Raw genomic sequence first — 22,565 nt, 5'->3', positions numbered from 1 at the left:
GTGAGTTCCCCCAGTATCCTCTCTGTGTATTGTGTGTATGCTCCCAGTCTGTTTTAGTGTTAGTACTTGTTCACTACTGATGTTTGCACTGTTCCTATGTCTCCGTGAGTCTGCCTAGCACTGCCCCTGTGTCTCCGTCCGTGGTCCTCTCCACGGTATCTAGTTTGTGCACTCCCAGGTGCATTCATACTGCCTAGTGGCATAATATATTCTGCAGCCTAAACACTCCTGTTGAAATGTTTGTGGGAGTATGGAGCAGACCCCACTAAATACGCTGCAACAGGTGGTCGGGCAGGTGCAGACCCTTACACTGCAATTTCAAGAACTATCCCTGAAGGTCAATTCTCAGCCAGGCGCTGGGGAGACACCCGCAGGGGTTAGGGAGCCAAAGGTTAATCTCCCAGACCGTTTTTCAGGGGACCGTTCTAAGTTTCTCTGTTTTAGAGAGAGCTGTAAGCTCTACTTTAAACGTAGACCTCTGTCTTCTGGGTCAAAGGCTCAGCGGGTGAGCATTGTTATCTCTCTGCTCCAGGGTGACCCCCAGATATGGGCATTTGGGTTAAAAGCAGATTGTGTTGGACTCAGGATGGTAGATGCCTTTTTTGCCGCTATGGGGATCCTTTACAATGATCCAGACAAAATGGCATCGGCTGAGGCCCAGATATCGGTCCTGAAGCAGGGGCGACGTCCTGCCGAGATATATTGCACAGAGTTTCAGAGGATAGCCCATGAGACACAGTGGAATGACCCCGCACTGAGGCATCAATATCGAATGGGCCTCTCTAATCCTATTAAAGATCAGTTAGTGCAATATGCCGCACCCACTAGTCTGGATCAGCTAATGCAGCTATCAATTCGCATCAATAGACGGCTAAGAGAGCACAGATTAGAGAGAGAGGCTTCAGTTCCCTTTTCCTCCCGGGAAGCTCTAGACTTTGAAGAGGGTGCTGAGGAGCCAATGAAGATAGGGTCTGCACGTCTCTCTTCGCGCGAGAAGACACGAAGGAAACAGCAGGGGTTGTGTCTGTACTGCGGGAATAAGGGCCATGTGGTGGTGTCCTGCCCGCAGAAGCCGGAAAACTTCAGGACCTGAAGGTGATGGGAAATGTCCTATCAGGTCTGAAGTTACAATTTCCCACTAATAGGACCTTTTTGCTTCCAGTGTCTCTGGAGATCCTCGGTCAAACTGTCAGCACTGAGGCCTTTTGTTGACAGTGGGGCCAATGGCGTGTTTATGGACCACCAGTTCACCATTAAATACTCTGTTCCCGCAGTACCTCTGGCAGCTGAGATTGGAATCTGTGGGTTGAATGGGGAACCTTTGCCCCAGGGCAAAATCACTGCCCGCACCACTCAGATTTCTTTAAATATTGGGACCACCCACTCTGAAAAATTGTCTTTTTATTTGACTGGGTGTTCATTTGCCCCGCTAGTATTAGGGTTACCCTGGTTGAGGGCTCATAACCCTCAATTTAATTGGATCTCCGGGTAGATTCTCAGTTGGGGCAAAGACTGTCTCAAGAGCTGCATACGCCTTCCTGTCAGGCTTACGCAGCTCAGTCTACCAGGACTACCGAGTTGTTACTCTAATTTTGACGATGTTTTCTCCAAAAAAATTGCGGAGGAATTGCCTCCCCATCGTCCGTATGATTGTGCTATTGATTTATTTCCAAGAGCAGGTTATATTCTATGTCACGCCCCGAGACTCAGGCTATGACAGAGTATATACACAGGAGAACCTGGCTAAGGGATTTATTAGGCCATCACAGTCCCCTGTGGGTTCAGGATTCTTTTTTGTGGGCAAGATTTCAGGGAACTAAACCGTATAACGATCAAAAATTTGTACCCACTGCCTCTTATCTCGGTTCTGTTTGATCAATTACGCACTGCCACCATTTTTTCCAAGATTGACTTGCAGGGGGCGTATAATCTCATCCGGATAAGAGAGGGGATGAATGGAAGACTGCCTTTAATACTCATTCGGGACATTACGAGTATTTAGTGATGCCCTTTGGGCTCTCTAATGCCCCGGCGCTCTTCCAGGATTTCATGAATGATGTGCTTAGGGAGTATTTGGATAGATTCCTGGTGGTATACTTAGATGACTTCCTGATTTTCTCCCAATCCCTAGAGGAACATCGGAACCATGTGCACCTGGTCCTCCAGAAGCTCAGAGACCACTAGTTGGGGGCAAAGCTGGAGAAATGCGAATTCGAGGTCCGTCGGATCGCATTTCTGGGGTACATTATCTCGGCAGAGGGCTTTCAAATGGAAAGTTCCAAGGTACAGGCGATCTTGGATTGGGTGCAACCCACTAGTTTAAAGGCACTCCAGCGCTTCCTGGGTTTCACAAATTTCTATAGGCGCTTTATCCCAGGATTTTCGTCCATAGTGGCACCTCTAGTGGCGCTCACCAAAAAAGGGGCAGATACGGCCCATTGGTCAGAAGAGGCCAAGGGGGGCCTTTGCCCACCTCAAGCGAGCATTCGTTTCAGCTAAAGTGTTACGACACCCCAATCCGGAGCGTCCTTTCATTGTGGAAGTGAATGCCTCTGAGATGGGTACAGGGGCAGTGCTCTCTCAGATGGAGGTGTCGGATGGTCGACTTCACCCTTGTGCCTTTTATTCCCGGAAGTTCTCTTCGGCCGAGACTAATTACGATGTGGGGAACCGGGAATTATTGGCAATAAAATACGCACTAGAGGAGTGGAGTCACTGGTTGGAGGGGGCTAAGTTTACGGTCACCATCCTCACTGACCACAAAAATTTGGCTTACCTGGAGTTGGCCAAACGAATAAATGCCAGACAAGCACGGTGGGCAATGTTTTTTGCCCAGTTTAATTTTGTCATCCCATACCGTCCGGCTTCAAAAAATATCAAGGCCGATGCGCTCTCGCAGAGTTTTTCCCCCATTCAGGGGGCATCCGAGGAACCGCTGTCCATCCTGCCTCCATCATGTATTGGAGTGGGTATCACCCAGGACCTACTGACCCTGGTGCTCAGGGCACAGGAACAAGCTCCCATGGATCTTCCCACGGGTTTCTTGTTTGTGCCTCCTAGGCTGAGGCAGCGGGTATTCGTCGAGTTCCATGCAAAGAAGTCTGCGGGTCACCCAGGCATTCTTAGAACTCGAGAATTGTTGTCCAGGGCAGTATGTTGGCCGTCTGTGGCTAGGGATGTGGATCAGTGGGTGCAGACTTGTGAGGTCTGTGCATGTAACAAGACTCCCAGGGGGGTTCCCGTGAGTCCCCTGCCTCCACTTTCTATTCCGTCCAGACCATGGACCCATATCTCCATGGACTTTGTGGTCGATTTGCCCAAGTCCTCAGGGATGACCTCCATCTGGGTGGTCGTAGACAGATTTTCTAAAATGGCACATTTCGTCTCACTAGTTGGGTTGCCATCAGCCAGACGACTCTCTGAAATGTTTCTCTTGCATGTCGTGCGCCTTCATGGGCTGCCACTTGACGTGGTCTCCAACCGCGGTTCCCAGTTTGTGGCCAAAGTTTGGAGGGCATTTTGTGCCGATCTACAGATCTCCATGAGCTTGTCGTCAGGCTACCATCAGCAGTCAAATGGGCAGACCAAACGAGTGAACCAGTCCTTGGAGCAATACCTGAGATGTTATGTCTCCAAGTGTCATTCTGACTGGGCCGGTCATTTGCCCATGGCAAAGTTTGCCTATAATAATTCTGCGCACTCAGCCACGGGGATCTCTCCATTTTTCTGTGTTTATGGGCATCCAGGGGCGTAACTATAGCACCGCAGCCCCCGCCACCGCGGGGGGGCGCTGTGCATGTGGGGGCGCCGGGGGCTGCGGTGCTATAGTTACCCCCCCAATCCCCCGCAGACTAACGTATCTTGCTGGTCCCGGCGGCTCTGTTCTTCTGATGAGGACCACAACAAAATGGCCGCCCCCATATAGCAAACAGTTCTCTGAAACTGTCTGCTGTACGGGGGCGGCCATTTTGTGGTGGTCCTCAGCAGAAGAACGGAGCCGCCGGGACCAGCGCGATAGGTAAGACTGCGGGGGAGGGGGTTAGCATAGGCGGCGGGCGACGGGGCGACGGGGCGGCTGGGGGGGGTGCTTGACGGGGCGGCGGCGGGGGGTGGGTATGGGCGCCCCCCCCCCCTAATGGCGAGGGGGCACCCAAAACGTAGCTACGCCACTGTGGGCATCACCCAAAAGTCAACTCCTTTGACCCTTCGGACCCTGGCTCTAGTGGGTCCTCTGTGGTATCAGTTCTGAGGGGGATTTGGAAAAAGGTGAAAAAGGCTCTCCTCTCTGTGTCCTCCGCGACCAAGAGGCGTTTTGATAAACGGAAAAGGCCCTGTGGCTTTAAAATGGGGGATTTTGTGTGGTTGTTCATCAGGAACTTGAAGTTGCGACAGCCATCCTATATGCTGGGACCCCGGTTTGTCGGCCCTTATAAAATCATTAGGGTTATTAACCCAGTGGCATTTCAATTGGATCTGCCCAGGTCGATGGTCATTAATAGGACATTTCATTGTTTGCTCCTCAAACCTGCTATTAATGGCTCCTCCTCTGTTAAAAGGCATTCCCCTCCTCTGGTACGGGGACAAAAGGAATTTATTGTAGAAAAGGTACTCCACCCCAAGATTGTGCAGGGTCGTCTGTCCTTTTTGGTGCATTGGAGGGGTTATGGCCCGGAGGAGCGTTCATGGGTTCGCAGTTGCGATCTTCATACCCCCAGACTCATCCGGTCTTTTTTCTCCCAGTTCCCCGATAAGCCTGGTGGTAGGGGTTCGTTACTGTTAGCAAAGTAACCTGAGTGCAGCTGACACTCCGGTTCGGGTTTTTGCTGTTGCAGTGGTGACAGGCAGTCTGTTCACAGCAGGGTATCCGGCACTGGTTTTGGGCCAGATGTATCAAACTTCAAAAAGTGATAATATGGAGAGTGATAAACAGCCAGCCAATCAGCTCATACCTGTCATGTTACAGGCTGGGTTTGAAAAATGACTGGTAAGTGCTGATTGGCTGTTTTTTTTCTTACTCTCCCCATTGTCACTTTTTGAAGCTTGATACATCTGGCCCTTTGTGCTCACAGTCTGTGATGTCTGAGTGGGTCGTGGCAGCACCTGCTTTAACCTTCCTCTCAGGCTAGGCAGGTGCTGCAGAATCCTAGTCAGATTGCCAGTCAGCCTTGTTGATTACAGTAATATAGGTCTTGGAGTTTGCGTCTTTGTGCCTTGATCCAGACCTAAGGTGCCCACACACTAGAACGATTTTTGGGCCGATTGGCCGATTTCCGATAAATCGGCCGATATATCGTCCGATGTTTACCGATAATCGGTCTAAAATCTGCCGATTTTTGTCCGATGCGCACTCCCGTGGATCTTTAGCTGAATCTTCTGATCTTACGTGCTGCACAAAAGATCAGAAGATTTAACAAAAGATCCATAGGAACGCACACGGGATCTTAACAAACATCTTTGGTACCTGTGCCACCTTGCGGATCCAGCTAGGTTGCTGTTACACTCCCTCATTTCCTGTGTTACCTCTCTCACTGTGCAGCACTCACTGGAGTCAGCTTGGTGGCAGCTAGCTGAACCTGTGTGCTGCAGGTGAGCTCAGGTTCTGCTATCTTAAGGTGCCCACACACTAGAACAGTGGTCTCCAACCTTTTTGGGGGCGTGAGCTACTCGCGACAAAAGAAACCGCCTGAAGAGCTACTAAAAAAAAAAAAAAACATCTGCATAATAACCAAAAAAATGTCCTTTACACATTATGCTACACATCGCAAGGGACGTGGGCATGCGTCCAAAATGTTTCCCTCTATGGGGGCATGGCCAGCACTCTGAGAGTTGCTGGTCATGCCCCCAGCCTCTCTGAATAGATGCTGTGCGCATGTGCACACTGTCTATTCACCAATGTGCCACCACAGGACACTGTCGGGCCCAGGTGGGATGCAGGAAAGCCCCCAAAATGCATTATACCACACACCGCAATGTCCCACAATAAAGCTTTTAATAAAATAAAATGTATATTACCTGCTTATTGCCAGGGGTCAATGCTTGCTGCCATGGGTTAATTTTAGTTGTCAGGGGTTCTTTTTCATTGCCAGGGGATCAAGAAGCAAAGGTGAAGTGTTGGGGGCAGGAGGCAGAGGTGAGGTGCTGGGGCCAGGAGGCAGAGGTGAGGTGCTGGGGCCAGGAGGCAGAGGTGAGGTACTGGGGGCAGGAGACAGAGGTGAGGTGCTGGGGGCAGGAGGCAGAGGTGAGGTGCTGGGGAAGGAGGCAGAGGTGAGGTGCTGGGGGCCAGAGGTGAGGTGCTGGGGGCCAGAGGTGAGGTGCTGGGGGCCAGAGGTGAGGTGCTGGGGGCCAGAGGCAGAAGTGAGGTACTGGGGGCAGGAGACAGAGGTGAGGTGCTGGGGGAAGAAGGCAGAGGTGAGGTGCTGGGGGAAGGAGGCAGAGGTGAGGTGCTGGGGGCAGGAGGAAGAGGTGAGGTGCTGGGGGCAGGAGGAAGAGGTGAGGTGAGGTGCTGGGGGCAGGAGACTGAGGTGAGGTGCAGGGGGTAGAAAGCAGAGGTAAAGTACAGGGGGCAGATGCCAGAGGTGAAGTGAAGGGGCAGGAAGCAGAGGTGAGGTGCTGGGGGTCAGAGGCAGAAGTGAGGTGCTGGGGGCAGAGGTGAGGTGCTGGGGGCCAGAGGCAGAAGTGAGGTGCTTGGGGCAGGAGGCAGAGGTGAGGTGCTGGGGGAAGGAGGCAGAGGTGAGGTGCTGGGGGCCAGAGGTGATGTGCTGTGGGCCAGAGGCAGAGATGAGGTGCAGGGTGGGCAGAGGTGAAGTGCTGGGGGCCAGAGGCAGAAGTGTGGTGCTGGGAGCAGAGGTGAGGTGCTGGGGTCCAGAGGCAGAAGTGAGGTGCTTGGGCAGAGGTGAGGTGCTGGGGGTCAGAGGCAGAAGTGAGGTGCTGGGGGCAGAGGTGAGGTGCTGGGGGCAGAGGTGAGGTGCTGGGGGCCGGAGGCAGAAGTAAGGTGCTGGGGGCCGGAGGCAGAAGTAAGGTGCTGGGGGCCGGAGGCAGAAGCGAGGTACTGGGGGCCAGAGGCAGAAGCGAGGTACTGGGGACAGAAGGTAGAGGTGATGTGCAGGGGATGCATGAAGAAAAGTTTTGAAGGTGGAGGGGAGCTGATCATTGGAGGAGTAGGGGGTGAGCAGTGAAGGAGCCATGCATTACAGGTGGAGGGGAGCCATGGAGAGGAGTAAGTACGCAGCTAGGGATTACAGATACAGAGCAGGGTACTGCTGGTGCCGCTGCGCACTGTGGTGCAGGCTTACCTCACTCGTGGGTGGATCCTGGACATCAACAGAGAGACTGCACAACAACGGGCACGGACTGATGGCCGGAAAACAGGAGGAAAGGTAAGGACGGAGATGCAAAGATAGGGGGCGGGACCTCCCTGTCAGACGCTAGAGGTCAAATATGACTTCTAGCGCCTGTCTCCTCCGGAGTGCGGGCTAATGCAGCGGCGAAAGAAGAAGACTTTGGAATAGTGCGGGGGAAGGTAGCGGCGGCAGGGGGAGGCAGCAGCGGGTGGACCTGGGGCGGAGACCAGTGGTCGAGCCACCCGTTTTGCTCAGGCGAGCTACTGGTAGCTCGCGAGCGACGGGTTGGCGACCACTGCACTAGAAAGATCTGCGATTGTAAGATGTGTGCATAAATTAGCCTTGATATCTTTTGCCCGTCATGGACAAAAGATTTAAGGCAAGCGCACATCTTTACCAAAGATTTTTCTTAAGATCCCGTGTGCGTTCCTATGGATCTTTAGTTAAATCTTCTGATCTTTCGTGCAGCACGTAAGATCAGAAGATTCAGCTAAAGATCCACAGGAGCATGCATCGGACCGATATCGGTATTGGTCAATCGGCCCAAAATTCATTCTAGTGTGTGGGCACCTTTACCCTTTCCCTCAGTGCAGAGCCCACGGGGGTCAGCTTGGTGGCAGCTAGCTGAACCCGTGTACTGCAAGCGAGGGGTACGGGTTTAGGATATTTTCCTATGGTCTTCATCATCTCTGACCTAGGAATCTATAGGCCTCCCTCTGTAGTACCCTGTTGGGACTGGGGTTGCCTATAGCAACTAGTACATTCACGTGTCGAAGCATTACACCAAGCTCCACTATAGGTATCTCTCCTGTTACCGGAGAGATACTTATTCTCTGATACTGGGAGACGCTCTATCCGTTGGGCTCTCATACTCCCAGCCCCTACCTGTGCCTGTGAGTTCCCCCAGTATCCTCTCTGTGTATTGTGTGTATGCTCCCAGTCTGTTTTAGTGTTAGTACTTGTTCACTACTAATGTTTGCACTGTTCCTATGTCTCCGTGAGTCTGCCTAGCACTGCCCCTGTGTCTCCGTCCGTGGTCCTCTCCAAGGTATCTAGTTTGTGCACTCCCAGGTGCATTCATACTGCCAAGTGGCATAACACTTTCTCATGGAAAGTCCTGCACCTTTTGTGTCCACTGTGAGGGGGGTGAACAACTGTTCAGTTTTTTTTATTGAAATCCAGCTTACCTATTTATTAACTGCATTTTTCAATTCTATATACAGTGTTTAACATGTAATACTATTTACATATATACAATAATAGTGTTAGAAGATGGCACAGAAGTTGCTGAAAGAGACATACTGTACTATAAACGGCCAGATATTAGTGGGACTGAGTAAGCTTAACTCCTACTGCAAATAGGAAAGGCTGCAGGAATAATGGAGGTGAGAGAGGGGAATGGGGGGGGGGGGGGGGGGTAGGGTTGCAAGAGGCAGGTAGAGAGAGAGAGAGAAAGAAAGAGGAGAGGGGAGAAGGGGTAAAGAGCTAAAATGAGAGTAAACCCATGTGGGAAGAGAACAGCTGAGAGAGTGGGTCAGGGGGAGATAGAGAGTGGGGAAGCAGAGCAGGGATTTGAAAGGCTTAAGACATGCATAACTTTATACCTCCTAACCCCCCCCCCCCCCCCCTCCCAGTACAAGTTACATTGTGTGTGTCTCCCCCTCCTCCCCTTTACTTCTGTATAGCTGGTGCTGTGTATTCAGCGCAGATCTGCTGTGTCTTCCGCTTGCAAATGCCGGTGGGGGAGCAGTGACATGGGACCACGGTGGCACCACTGGCTGAGAGAGCATGGGACTTCAGCGGCACTGCTGATGGGGGACCATAGGACATCAGCAGTGTCACTACCCAGGAAACCATGTAACATATCGGCGCAGCTGACCAGGAGCATAGGATGCCAGCGGTGCCGCTACCTGGAAGATAGGGTTACCACCCGTCCGGGATTACTCCGGACAGTCCGGTAATTTAGACTGGCGTCCGGAGTCCAGACGGGTGGCTGCCCCGGACTATACAATGTCCGGGAATGATCCCCCTGCCCGGCTTATTACTGATGCACAGCGGGCAGCAGCGCCGCTGCGGGTGCCGGGCGGCCATCCCCCACATAAACACTGTCACTGATTGTCAGTCACTGCACACAGTCACATTGACTTGAGTGACTGAAGCCGGAGGGGGGGGGGGGTTGGCCGCGGGGCGGTGACACATGCCGTCAGACTGTCCCCTACTCTTTCAGTGTCTTTGAATTTGCGGCTGAGTAATGAGTGACACAGTCACTCCGCCGCGGCACTCAATGGGAGGAGGAGGGAGGCGGGACGAACACAGACAGTGTCTGTGTCACTGATTCCACCTCCTATGATAACACGTGTCCTCCTGCTCCTGCGTGCGGCGCTGGCGCTGCATAACTGACACACCTCACCACCTCTTGACACATGAGTGCCTGGCTGTGTCAGACGCGACGGATGACCAGACGGCGTGGCATGGCGGTGAGTTGTGCAGGCGGCAGTTGTAACTTGTCTTCTTGTGTGAACTTGTCCCCAGTCCACTCCACAGCTGGGCAGGCCAGCAGGCAGAGAGGCGAGAGCCAGCCAGCAGCACACAGCCGCCCCAGCCCACACACACCTGCAGTGCCACACTGCCAGCCTAGCGCAGTCGGCAGTGTGGCTGATGCCTGTGTTGTAATGTGTCCCCTCGGCTCCTGCAGTCACACACTGAGTAGTGTCATGGTGGGTCAGCCATATAGGAGGGGGCTGGAGCAGCATGATCTCCCCTGCCCGGCTCCATCTGACTGATTAATTTGCATTCCCCTTGGCAACGAGCATTTGTACTCCCCTTAGTAACAGGCATTTTACTCCCCCTTAGTAACAGGCATTTGCCCTCCCCTTGGCAACGAGCATCTGCCCTCCACCTTAGCAACAGGCATTTGCAGTCCCCTTTGGCAATGAGCATTTGCCCGCCACCTTGGCAACAGGCATTTGCACACCCCCTGGCATCAAGCATGGAAGTAAATGGCATTTATATGGCATAAAATGTAATAGCCATTACGGTGTGTGGTATTTTTTAATGGGCATTATGTTGTGTTTGGCATAACGTGTAATGGCATGTAGTAAACTTTTGTAATGGTTGTGTGATGTATAATAGGCATTCTGGTGTAAGTTCGGCCTTCGGCGTGCGCCCTAACATAATTCGTAATGGCCATTATGGCATGTGGTATAATATGGGTGTGTGACATGTAATAGTCATTATGGTGTGAATTTTTGACGCGCGCCTCTGGCGCGCATTGTGCATGTTGTCCTTTTTTTAAGGAAAAATTGTTGAGCCCGGGCACTATGTAATAAGCACAATGGCATGTAGTATAATACAGATGTGTAACGTGTAATAAGCATTATGGTGCAAATTTTTGGAGCGCGCCTTCGGCGCGCACTATCCATTTGGTCGCTATTTTCTTTTTAAAGTGTCTACTCATGGCATAACGTGTAATGGGCATCACAGTGTGTGGCATAATGTATAATGGGCATCAGTGTGTGGCATAACGTGTAATGGGCATTACAGTGTGTGATGTGGTGTAAAGTGTATGTGGCATTACCGTGTGCGAAATCAAGAAGAGATTCGAAGCAATGTAAAAAAAACAAACCATAAGGCGGTCAAGGGGCAGGGCTGGGGGCGGGTCAATGGGTGGGCTGGGGGTGTGTCATGGGGCGGGTCACTGTCCGGAAATCGCTCAACACAAAGGTGGTAACCCTACTGGAAGAGCATGGGACATTTATTGCAGCTGTCGGGGGAGCATATGATGCCAGCTGCTCCGCTGACCATAAATGCTTTGGACATATCAGTGCAGCTGAAGGGGGAGCACTACCAGCGGCAATAGATTTAAAAAAGAAAAGGGAAAAAAAAAACCTTTAGAATGGTTGCATTACCTTATTGACTAGTGTAGAATGGTGCTGGTTTTAGCAATACTGGAGTCTTCTACATCTTTTGTCCCCCATATTTTTGAAACCATGACCAGTCCAAGAGCTCGGGGCTGGTTATGCTTGGGAGGGTGGAAATCTACGCTGTTGTTAAAAAAATGTAACTCTTTAATTAACTTCCACAAATAAGCATGCACAAAATCTCGCTGATCTGCAGGTTTCTGCAAACTTGAATGCCAAAAAGTGGTCTATTTGCCATTCTGATTTTGAGCTAAATTAACGGCCAACTTTGTTATATACGAATAATAGTACATTTGCTGCTTTGCCATGGTGCCTATGGAAAGGGATGTGGGACCAATGTTAGACAGCACTTACATAGACAGCCATTACATCGACACCATTAGTTCGACAGCTCAATAGGTCGACATGCTTTTAGGTCGACATACCATTAGGTCGACATGTAATTAGGTCGACAGCTCATTAGGTCGACATGTTTTTAGGTCGACACTGCCATTAGGTCGACAGTCAAAAGGTCAACATGGTTTTTTTCACTGTTTTTTTGGCCGAAATGTCGACACAGTCGACATGGACACAGTTTGAAGTGAACCGCAGCCCCTCGCAACGCTCGCTTCGCTCGCAATGCTTCGGGCACGGTGCCTCGCTGTGCTCGGCACACTATTTTATTCTCCCTCCACGCCCTAGTGGATAGTAGGGCATGAAATACCGCCTGTCGGCACATGTCGGCTCAAAAAACAGTGAAAAAAACCATGTCGACCTTTTGACTGTCGACATAGACACTGTCGAACTAATGGCAGTGTCGACCTAAAAACATGTCGACCTAATGAGCTGTCGACCTAATGAGCTGTCGACCTAATGACATGTCGACCTAATGGTATGTCGACCTAAAAGCATGTCGACCTATTGAGCTGTCGAACTAATGGTGTCGATGTAATGGCTGTCTATGTAAGTGCTGTCTAACAATAGTCCGGATACCATGGAAAGTCTAGCCGAGTTTGACTGATGGTCTATTGTTTTCGTATTTTGTCTTCTACTGTGATTTTCCTTCGTAAATTAACAAAATCAGCAAAATTCTGTGTTTTAGTAAATCACTGATGTGTGATGAGACATTCTAATTCAATTTGTGCCCTTTTGGTCTAAGTAAATTTCCCTACTCCCGTTAAATAAACTTTCTGTATCTCTGCAGGGTTACTACAATGTACAGTATTACATTGTATTTGTACTGTGAAACACTAAAAATGCTCTATGAGTCTATTATATTATAAAGACCATTGTTGGTGCAGTATGATAACCCCAAAGTTGCAGTTACTTTAGTATTGGATCGTAGATTGTTTTTAAGATAAATAATCTGTCTGTCTATCTATCTGTCTTTTTATTATGTAACCCTCCCCTATCCTGGAAAGGTTAATTATAGGTATGCTAGTGCCTCCACCCAAGTCAATTTACAATGTAGGTGGCTTGGGAAACCTACGTATTTCTTTATATAGTATAGATAGTTGATTGATATGATAGTGCGGAGCCAGATGCTCCTCACTACTATTCTAACCCCTGCTTTTCTTTATTTCAGGATCCCTGCATCAGCATATGGACTAGAGGACCCAATTATGGTAGGTAAATTTATTGTACATGTTAGCAATTGTATTAAATTACATATAGTAAACAGAACAGTTGTTATAGTACCTTCAATATAAAGATATCAATCAACTCAAATATATCTCTAATCTATCCTTAAAACGCTATACATAAACTTACGCATGCAGTACAAAAAAATTACATTCGCTATAATAGCAATTAACTGGCCAGTTAAAAGTAGAAACCCATACAATGCATTGTATTAATATTTTAGTTGGCGCGCGTTGGGGCCCATTGTATATTCAGCTGATATAAATATGCTGTTTAGTTTGCCTTTCTGTGAAACTCTAGATGGAAGTGCTGAAAAGTATTAGACTTGGATACTAATGTGTATACTGTATAAAAAGTATCCAATCCAATCAACCTTTTCTTGTTTTCTTTAAAGTCTGCTCTTCTATATACAAAGTAACTTAATTCTGGCTGTTAGCCAAGATATTGATGGACACGCAAGACCAGTGTAAAGTACTTGTTTCCGCACTGTTATTTCTCACCCTTCTTGCAGCGTTGCTGAACCTATGCTGTCAGGATGCTTTAATATAGGCTGTACGTTTTGAAGCAGACTGCCTGTGAAACTTCCCTTTGTCACTCCACTTGGGCGCTGTCGCTTTCTTTCTCTGAGCTATAATTAGCTGTGGACCGAGCTAAGCTGCTGTCAATCCTCATAAGCAGGTAATGATATCAGTGGCATCAGCTTGTGGAAAGGAGTGGGTCTCTTGGCAACTTCAGGAGCTCCCTGTGCTCCCCAGCGCCAGTGTGGGTGGCGCCGGCGCCTATGTTAGGCGGAGCAGAGATTGGAGGGAGGTGGCGGATCTCACTCCCTGCAATCAGTGACAGCAACAGCAATCAGCCTGTCCACAGCCGACTAGACAGGCTCCAATCCTGTAGAATGGGAAGGCTTTGTGCAGACCCAGCTACCCGCTGCCAACCACAGTAGGTTATTGAGGGTTTGGGAGGTTGTCTGCTACTTCATATATGCCCACTCTAATGTCTACAGCTGTAGGATTATGGCTCTGGAGGGTCAGTCATCGAAGGAGCGAACAGCAGTCTGTCTCTGGCTGGCAATGACAGTGATTTTTCTCCCCCAGAAACTGATCAGCTGCCCAGCTCGTGGTGAACTGTTACTGCCAGTTTTTCCAACAGTTTGTCCATGCGACACAGCCTTGAGTGACAGCTGCATCCACAGTGAGGGATCCAGAAAGTTCCTCACTGTCACATGAGCACGACAAACAAATCAACAGAGTGGATACATTTTTCCCTTACATACAACCCACAGAGGGTTACATTCTCCCCCTGTTGATCCTTAGACTTCCTACAACTTAATAGCTATGCTTATTAACAAAGGATCAACACATGACACTACATACTATATTTAGCAAAAATAAGGCCACGTATAGACAATACTTGGGTTAATCATCAGAGGAACATATTGCGGCTCACCCAATTCAGGGTAGCTTAAAATTAAGGGAGGTTGGCGTATACGAGAAGATTTTTCTCTACCATGTCCCTCCTCATAGCAACCCATTTGTGTTTCTCCGTGAGGACTAAAACATACACTCTGATGATTATCTCCATTTGACATACTATCATTTGCTATTTCATCAGTTTCCAACCCCGACAAATTCACAGAATTGGAAAGATTATTTGTCAAAGATGAGGATCCGGTATCTCTACTTTCAATTTCAAATGTTTCAGGTATGTTACCCGATTCAGGTTCATCAGTAGCATAGAAAAATCCTCCCCCTATTCCCTCATCTATTGGGGTGTCATCCTCATAACCACAGTTTTCAGTTCCTACAACTGTTTTCTGTTTAAGCAGTCTACTACTGCAAGGAGTTACTGATGACTGCAAACCTAATTCAGGCAATCTAACATCCTGAGCAATTGGTAACAGATGTTGTCTGTGATACGTGACCACAGATCCCTCCCCCAACTCATCTCTTAAGCGATAGACAGGAATATTTGGGAGTTTTTCCAGGACTACATGAGGCTCAGGCTTCCAACATGAAGCTGTCTTTTGACGCCTTGGACATCCTAATCTTTGTATCAAGCATCTATCACCTTCCTCAAGCACATTTTCTTTTACTTTCAGATCATATCGAACTTTATTTTTATGCCCAGCTTTCCTGGAAGCCTCCTGTGATATACTATAAGCTTCTTTTAAATCTTTCCTCAGTTGCCTTATATATTGAATATGCGTCATTCTTTTGATATCTTTTAATGGGAGACTCAATGACACATCAATTGGCAATCTTGCATTTCTCCCAAACATTAACTCATAGGGGGAATAACCAGTAGATTCATTCATCAAACAGTTATAAGCATGAACTAAGTAACAGATTTTCTTATTCCATTGCGTCCTGCAGTTCGGGTTCAGAGTACCCATCATGTTCAATAATGTACGATTAAAGCGCTCAGGTTGAGGATTTCCCTGAGGGTGATAAGGGGTAGTTCGGGATTTTTTTATTCCGCACATCAAACAGAGCTCATGGATAAGTTTGCTTTCAAAATCTCGTCCCTGGTCTGAATGTATACGGGCAGGCAGGCCATAATGAACAAAGAACCGTTCCCATAGAGTCTTAGCTACTGTTACCGCCTTCTGATTAGGTGTGACATAAGCCTGAGCATATCGGGTGAAGTGATCAGTCACTACAAGTATATTACAGATATTACCAGGGGAGGTTTCTAACGAGAGATAATCTATACAGATCAATTCCATGGGACTATTACTTGTTAAATTTACCAGGGAAGCAGACCTGGTTGGAATAGTTTTCCTTACAATACAAGGTCCACAAGTTTTACAATATTGCTCAATATCTTTGTTTATTAATGGCCAATAAAATCTTTCAGATATCAATCCCAAGGTCTTATCAAAGCCCAAATGCCCATGATCGTCATGTAAGGAATATAAAATTTTAGATCTGTATGATGTAGGAGCAACCAATTGCAACTTAATTTTCCCTTTGTTGGTAAGGGTTTGTCTGTACAATACTCCATTCTTTAAAATCAGCTGATTTAACTGTTTCATTAGCAGCTTCGCTGACTCACTCACTGAAGAGGTGTTTTCACTGGATGAGTTAGACTCTAATCTCTTAATGATGGGTGCTATGTTTTCATCATCAAGTTGGTCCTGTCGTATTTGATTAGGACTCATACGAGGCAAATTCCCCATTTCAAGTTGACTTAACCAACAATATGCCAATGGTAAAGCTCTATCTGAGGCTCCCAGACAACTAATACTTTCTGCCTCACTTGTTACAACTCCTTGTACTGACAAACATATTCCTTTAATAATACTTTCGGGAACTTCTGCCCATTCAGATGGTTTGGAAGTGATGTGATCCTGAGGAAGTCTAGAGAGTGAGTCAGCATCGACATTATTTATCCCCGGTCTATACTTGATGGTAAAATTGTATACTGACAGAGCAGCAAGCCACCGATGCCCTGTGGCATCTAGTTTAGCGGTGGTTAGTACATAAGTTAATGGGTTGTTATCGGTGTATACATCGAACTTAGCCCCGTAAAGATAATCATTGAACCTTTCAGTTATAGCCCATTTTAGTGCTAAAAACTCTAACTTATGTACTGGATAATTTCTCTCACTAGGGGATAATCCTCTACTTATGTAAGATACTGGCCTTAACTCTCCCTGGTGCATTTGATATAATACTGCTCCCAGACCATCGAAAGAGGCATCCACATGTAAAACATATGGTTGTGAGGGATCAGCATAGGCAAGAACGGGAGTATGGGTAAGAGCCCATTTTAATTTATTAAAAGCTTCCTCACACTGCGGAGTCCACCTTTCCCCAAAGCTAGCGGATGGTTTAAAGTACACAACTAAATTTTTAGATGGTTTTTGTTTTCCTGTTGGAGGGTAACCCTTTGTCAGGTCTGTAAGAGGACGACATATGGCAGAATAATGAGGCACAAACCTTCTATAGTACCCACAGAACCCAAGAAATGAACGCAGTTCTTTTAATTTCGTGGGCCTCGGCCAGTTTTGTACTGCTTCCAATTTGGTTGGATCTGTTGAAATGCCATATCGGTCCACAACATGTCCCAAATATGTTACCTGAGACTGACAAAACTTGCACTTATCAATCGAGAGTTTTAGTCCCTTTTTTATTAGTCGGTCTAAGACCTTAAGCAATCTGCAGTTATGTTCCTCTAGTGTGGATCCAAAAACAATGATATCATCGAGATATACTATCACCTCCCTGTAATTCATATCACCCACAGTTTGCTCCATTGACCTCTGAAAAGTGGCAGGTGCCCCTTTTATGCCTTGAGGCATTTTTAAAAATTCAAAAAATCCTAAAGGACAAATGAAGGCAGTTTTCTTACAGTCATTAGGGTTCATGGGAATCTGATAATACCCACTCCGCAAATCCAAAAGGGTGAACCATTTACTCCCCTGAAGGCAGTCCAAAGCTTCCTCTATTTTAGGAACAGTGTACTGATCTGTTACAGTGCGCTCATTTAGAGTCCTATAATCAATACACATTCGAATGGAGCCATTTTTTTTTCTTGCCACTACAATAGGTGAAGCATATGGACTTTCAGAATGTTGTATCACTTCAGAGGCCAATAATGTCTGCAGATGTTGTCTTACATCATCGTAATCCGCAGGGGCCAACCTCCTTGATCTTTCTCGAAATGGGGTGTCTTTTGTCAATTTAATACTATGCTCCACCCCCTTTGCTTTCCCTAAATCCCAATCGCCGACAGAAAAAACTTGTCTCCGTTTAATTAATTCTGCACACAATAAATCCCGGGCCTCCCCCTCAATATCACTGTCTTTAAAACAGGGAATTAAGTCCTTAGTAGAAAGAGGACATGTCTCATGTGCTTTTCCATCAGTATTTACAGCAGGTAGGGGATTTATTATCATAGATTTGGCCTCTTGCATCATGTGCAAACACCAGTTACCCAGCACTTTAAATAAATGGGCATTTGTCCCAATGATTACTGGCACAATGGCTTTCTCTCCCGGGGATTCTGGACACACTAGAGCTATCATAGGCATTACTTCCCTAGTGCCAAGAAATTCCTCTGGGAATTCAATGTCAACAATAATATAACCTAAATAAGGATATTTATGCTCACTTAATCCCCAGATAACTAACCCCTCCAATGGTCGGATTGGAACATGTGACAGATAGTTCTGGTACCAATGTTCAAAAATAATAGACACCTGAGATCCACTATCCAGGAGAGCGGTGCAATTATTGCCATTCAACTTCACTAATATCCTCGGCGCAGGTCCAATCATACCCTCTGGAATACTATTGTTCCACTGAGTTTTCCCCGTTGAGTCAATATCTAACATTCGGGAGACTGCGAGGGGCCCGCCAGCCTCCCTCCAGCGTTTCCCTGATTGGGGTGTTGGTTGTTATTTATATCGTGGCCGGTTGGGGTAGGTTCCCATCGTTGGGAACAATTCACAGCTCGATGCCCCCTTTGCCCACACCTAAAACACCCTCGTGTTGAAATGCTCCCTCCTCGTCTAAAAACTCCCCTAGTGGGGTTAATGGAAGTATTTTGATTCTGCATTACATTTAGCTGTAAAGCCTGTATAAGCTGATCTATCTTCTTATTTTGTTCCTCCACCAATTTATATAGTTTATCTTCGGGAGGGGGAGCAGTTTCATTAGTGGGGATAACCAATTTAACTTTTGCTTGCTGAGTTTTATCTCTGGTTGCAATTAATGATTCTTCTTGTGTGATTTATTGAATCAATTCAGTGAGAGTGGGGTTCCCTAAAAAGGTGGCCGTACATCTTAACCGCTGAGCCACGGGGTCTGAAGTCATTGCTCCCCGTATCAACTGTTTGATACGTTGGGGGTTAACTTCATCTTTTGCAAACCCCCCCTTATCTACTATTTTATGTAATAACCGATCTAATCTGTAAACATACTGGGATAATTTTTCCTTCGGTTCCTGAAAAGTATGCTTGAACCTGGCAATCATGTCTCCTACATCCTCAATAGTTCCATAAGTGTATTCCAGTGCCTGAAAGTAATCATTCACTGTTGTCTCAGGATTACTCTTGCGAGTGGCCTGAATTATATTCATGGCTGGCCCCCTCAAGCTCTCAACTATTCTTTGTTTTTTTATATGGTCTGGGCAACGCCATTCCTCAGACTGCTGTATAGCAGCCTCCTTCCATGCATCATACGGCTCCTCCCCAACAGGCACGGGAATGTTTCCGGAAAAAACTCTTAACCTCCTATAGCTTCCCTCATAATGCCATCTTTCTAATTGGTGAACAACCTTATCTGCAATTATTTCCAATTGGTTCCCCAGTTTTTCTTCTACTTTATGAGATGGTCTGTCCCCAGGGGCTGACAATGGTTCTCCACTATTCTGAGAGGCTGTGTCACATTCAACAGAGGGCTCAGCCGCAGCTCCCTCACTACCATCTCTATCTGGCCACAGTATCCTCCACCTTTTGTTAGGGTTAGACCTCACAGCTACCACTGCAGGGATCACTGATGGCTCGAGGTCTTGACCAGTGGAAATTAATATAACATTTACGATCCCATCTTCTCCTTTTTTCTTATCAACAATTTTAGGTTGCCTGACTCCAAAGAGGAACATTAGCTCTACTATGATGATCCCATCAGTGACATCTACAAAATCTCCACTTATTGCCATACTCCTCTCTATTATGAGTCCCTTTCTATTACACCACTCCCACACTTCTCTTCCAGAGAGGGTAGCCATGGTAGCCGTAAGATCTACAGTAACTGAATCTCAGCAGTGCCTCCACTTTGTAACCCTCCCCTATCCTGGAAAGGTTAATTATAGGTATGCTAGTGCCTCCACCCAAGTCAATTTACAATGTAGGTGGCTTGGGAAACCTACGTATTTCTTTATATAGTATAGATAGTTGATTGATATGATAGTGCGGAGCCAGATGCTCCTCACTACTATTCTAACCCCTGCTTTTCTTTATTTCAGGATCCCTGCATCAGCATATGGACTAGAGGACCCAATTATGGTAGGTAAATTTATTGTACATGTTAGCAATTGTATTAAATTACATATAGTAAACAGAACAGTTGTTATAGTACCTTCAATATAAAGATATCAATCAACTCAAATATATCTCTAATCTATCCTTAAAACGCTATACATAAACTTACGCATGCAGTACAAAAAAATTACATTCGCTATAATAGCAATTAACTGGCCAGTTAAAAGTAGAAACCCATACAATGCATTGTATTAATATTTTAGTTGGCGCGCGTTGGGGCCCATTGTATATTCAGCTGATATAAATATGCTGTTTAGTTTGCCTTTCTGTGAAACTCTAGATGGAAGTGCTGAAAAGTATTAGACTTGGATACTAATGTGTATACTGTATAAAAAGTATCCAATCCAATCAACCTTTTCTTGTTTTCTTTAAAGTCTGCTCTTCTATATACAAAGTAACTTAATTCTGGCTGTTAGCCAAGATATTGATGGACACGCAAGACCAGTGTAAAGTACTTGTTTCCGCACTGTTATTTCTCACCCTTCTTGCAGCGTTGCTGAACCTATGCTGTCAGGATGCTTTAATATAGGCTGTACGTTTTGAAGCAGACTGCCTGTGAAACTTCCCTTTGTCACTCCACTTGGGCGCTGTCGCTTTCTTTCTCTGAGCTATAATTAGCTGTGGACCGAGCTAAGCTGCTGTCAATCCTCATAAGCAGGTAATGATATCAGTGGCATCAGCTTGTGGAAAGGAGTGGGTCTCTTGGCAACTTCAGGAGCTCCCTGTGCTCCCCAGCGCCAGTGTGGGTGGCGCCGGCGCCTATGTTAGGCGGAGCAGAGATTGGAGGGAGGTGGCGGATCTCACTCCCTGCAATCAGTGACAGCAACAGCAATCAGCCTGTCCACAGCCGACTAGACAGGCTCCAATCCTGTAGAATGGGAAGGCTTTGTGCAGACCCAGCTACCCGCTGCCAACCACAGTAGGTTATTGAGGGTTTGGGAGGTTGTCTGCTACTTCATATATGCCCACTCTAATGTCTACAGCTGTAGGATTATGGCTCTGGAGGGTCAGTCATCGAAGGAGCGAACAGCAGCCTGTCTCTGGCTGGCAATGACAGTGATTTTTCTCCCCCAGAAACTGATCAGCTGCCCAGCTCGTGGTGAACTGTTACTGCCAGTTTTTCCAACAGTTTGTCCATGCGACACAGCCTTGAGTGACAGCTGCATCCACAGTGAGGGATCCAGAAAGTTCCTCACTGTCACATGAGCACGACAAACAAATCAACAGAGTGGATACATTTTTCCCTTACATACAACCCACAGAGGGTTACAATTATATGCACACATCAGATGTTGGCTTATATTAGCAACATTTATAATAATGTTAACTTTAAAGAAAAAGGTAATTGCATTGCACTGTTCAGCAACAAACTCCCTAAAATCATTATAATTTGACATATAATATTTCATTTTTCATTAAGTGCATTATACTCTAGCGCTGAACTGCTTGTTAAATGCCGTAAAGTCTATAAGAAGATAATAAACCACCATTAATCCAACATAAATTTACTTTAATGAGGATAAGAAGATTTGCAAGGGCTCCATGAGACAGGAAATTGTTGGAAGATGACATCTTTAAAAGAAAGTCTCAAATTTCCCACAATGCCTTTTTCATTTGATTAAAACAACACAAGTAATTTGCACTGCACTGTAGCTTGTACAAAATATCAAATTCACATATTTATTTGAAATCTTATCAAATGTAATCATACTGACCCTACACATCAGGGCACTGTGCTATTTAATTATGTTTTGTTATTTGCAAAATAGTGCCAATGTTTTTGTGTATACGAATGGCTGGGAGAACTTTACTAAGATTACCGATTACGGATGACCTGCAGTATGAACGTCTACAAACGTAATCGTCTGAAAATACGAATGGAGACTATGAAAAATTTACTAATGCTGCTTTCAGACCGCATAACTGGCTTTGACCCTGTATTTGAAAACGTTTCCAAAAACGGGTCTGCCAGGTCTGAAACGGGTAGGACCCTGCTTTTTTACCGTTTCCAAAAACTGTTTTTTTGGAAACGGTAAAATCACTCTGCACCTTTCAGACCGCACAGATTACCGTTTTAAAACGGTTAAAAATCGGCAAAATACCAGTTTTTTAGTACGGTCTGAAAGGGGCATAAGCTACTGTATTCTTCTGATTTTGCTAATATGCCATAGCATATTTTGCTATGGCGTAGCTGTTTGTATTTAATGGCAGCCAAATATGTACGATGCATCTCATGGTTAAGTCAGATACACGCGATGCTGCCCTGTGTAAAAGAAAGAATATATAAATAAATAATCAGCATGCAGTCCCCCCGCCTGGCAATTACCAGCCCCAGGCTCAGTGGGCCGCACTTTACCAGGCTATGTGGGTGTCAGACCGCTCGGTGCAGCAGTGGACCCTTCAGGTTGACCCCCAGACATTTGAGGAGCTGGTAGTGGTGATTGAGCAGCACACCTGACCCTGGGAAAATTAAGTAAAGCCAGATGAGGATTCAGGTCCCAGTGGCTAAGCAAAAGGCCCCGCCTCATATGGTGTGCTTTGAATGCGGCTAGACTTGGCATGTGCAGCAGGACTGACCAAGATGGGGAGAGCTGATGGATTGCAGTGCAGAAAAGTGGCTTGGCCGATGGTCAGCAT

At 46.8% G+C, this 22,565-nt stretch overlaps 1 protein-coding gene across 1 annotated transcript; it reads right to left on the bottom strand.

The window, feature by feature from the left end:
* Positions 1-18,616: 18,616 nt before the first annotated feature.
* On the bottom strand, positions 18,617-19,615 carry LOC146005774 (paraneoplastic antigen Ma1 homolog). Its single transcript, XM_083145199.1, has one exon. The coding sequence runs from the start codon at positions 19,613-19,615 to the stop codon at positions 18,617-18,619; it is 999 nt and encodes a 332-aa protein (XP_083001325.1).
* Between the last annotated feature and the right edge of the window lie 2,950 nt (positions 19,616-22,565).

Source organism: Crinia signifera, chromosome 5, assembly GCF_055691185.1.
Source record: "Crinia signifera chromosome 5, ASM5569118v1, whole genome shotgun sequence".
NCBI classification, from domain to species: domain Eukaryota; kingdom Metazoa; phylum Chordata; class Amphibia; order Anura; family Myobatrachidae; genus Crinia; species Crinia signifera.
Note: the sequence above shows the minus strand (reverse complement) of the source record. Positions and strands in the feature narration are given on the sequence as shown.

Bases quoted from the DNA above. Each gene is read 5' to 3' on its own strand.
- LOC146005774 (XM_083145199.1), bottom strand. From the start codon at position 19,615: ATGGCTACCCTCTCTGGAAGAGAAGTGTGGGAGTGGTGTAATAGAAAG.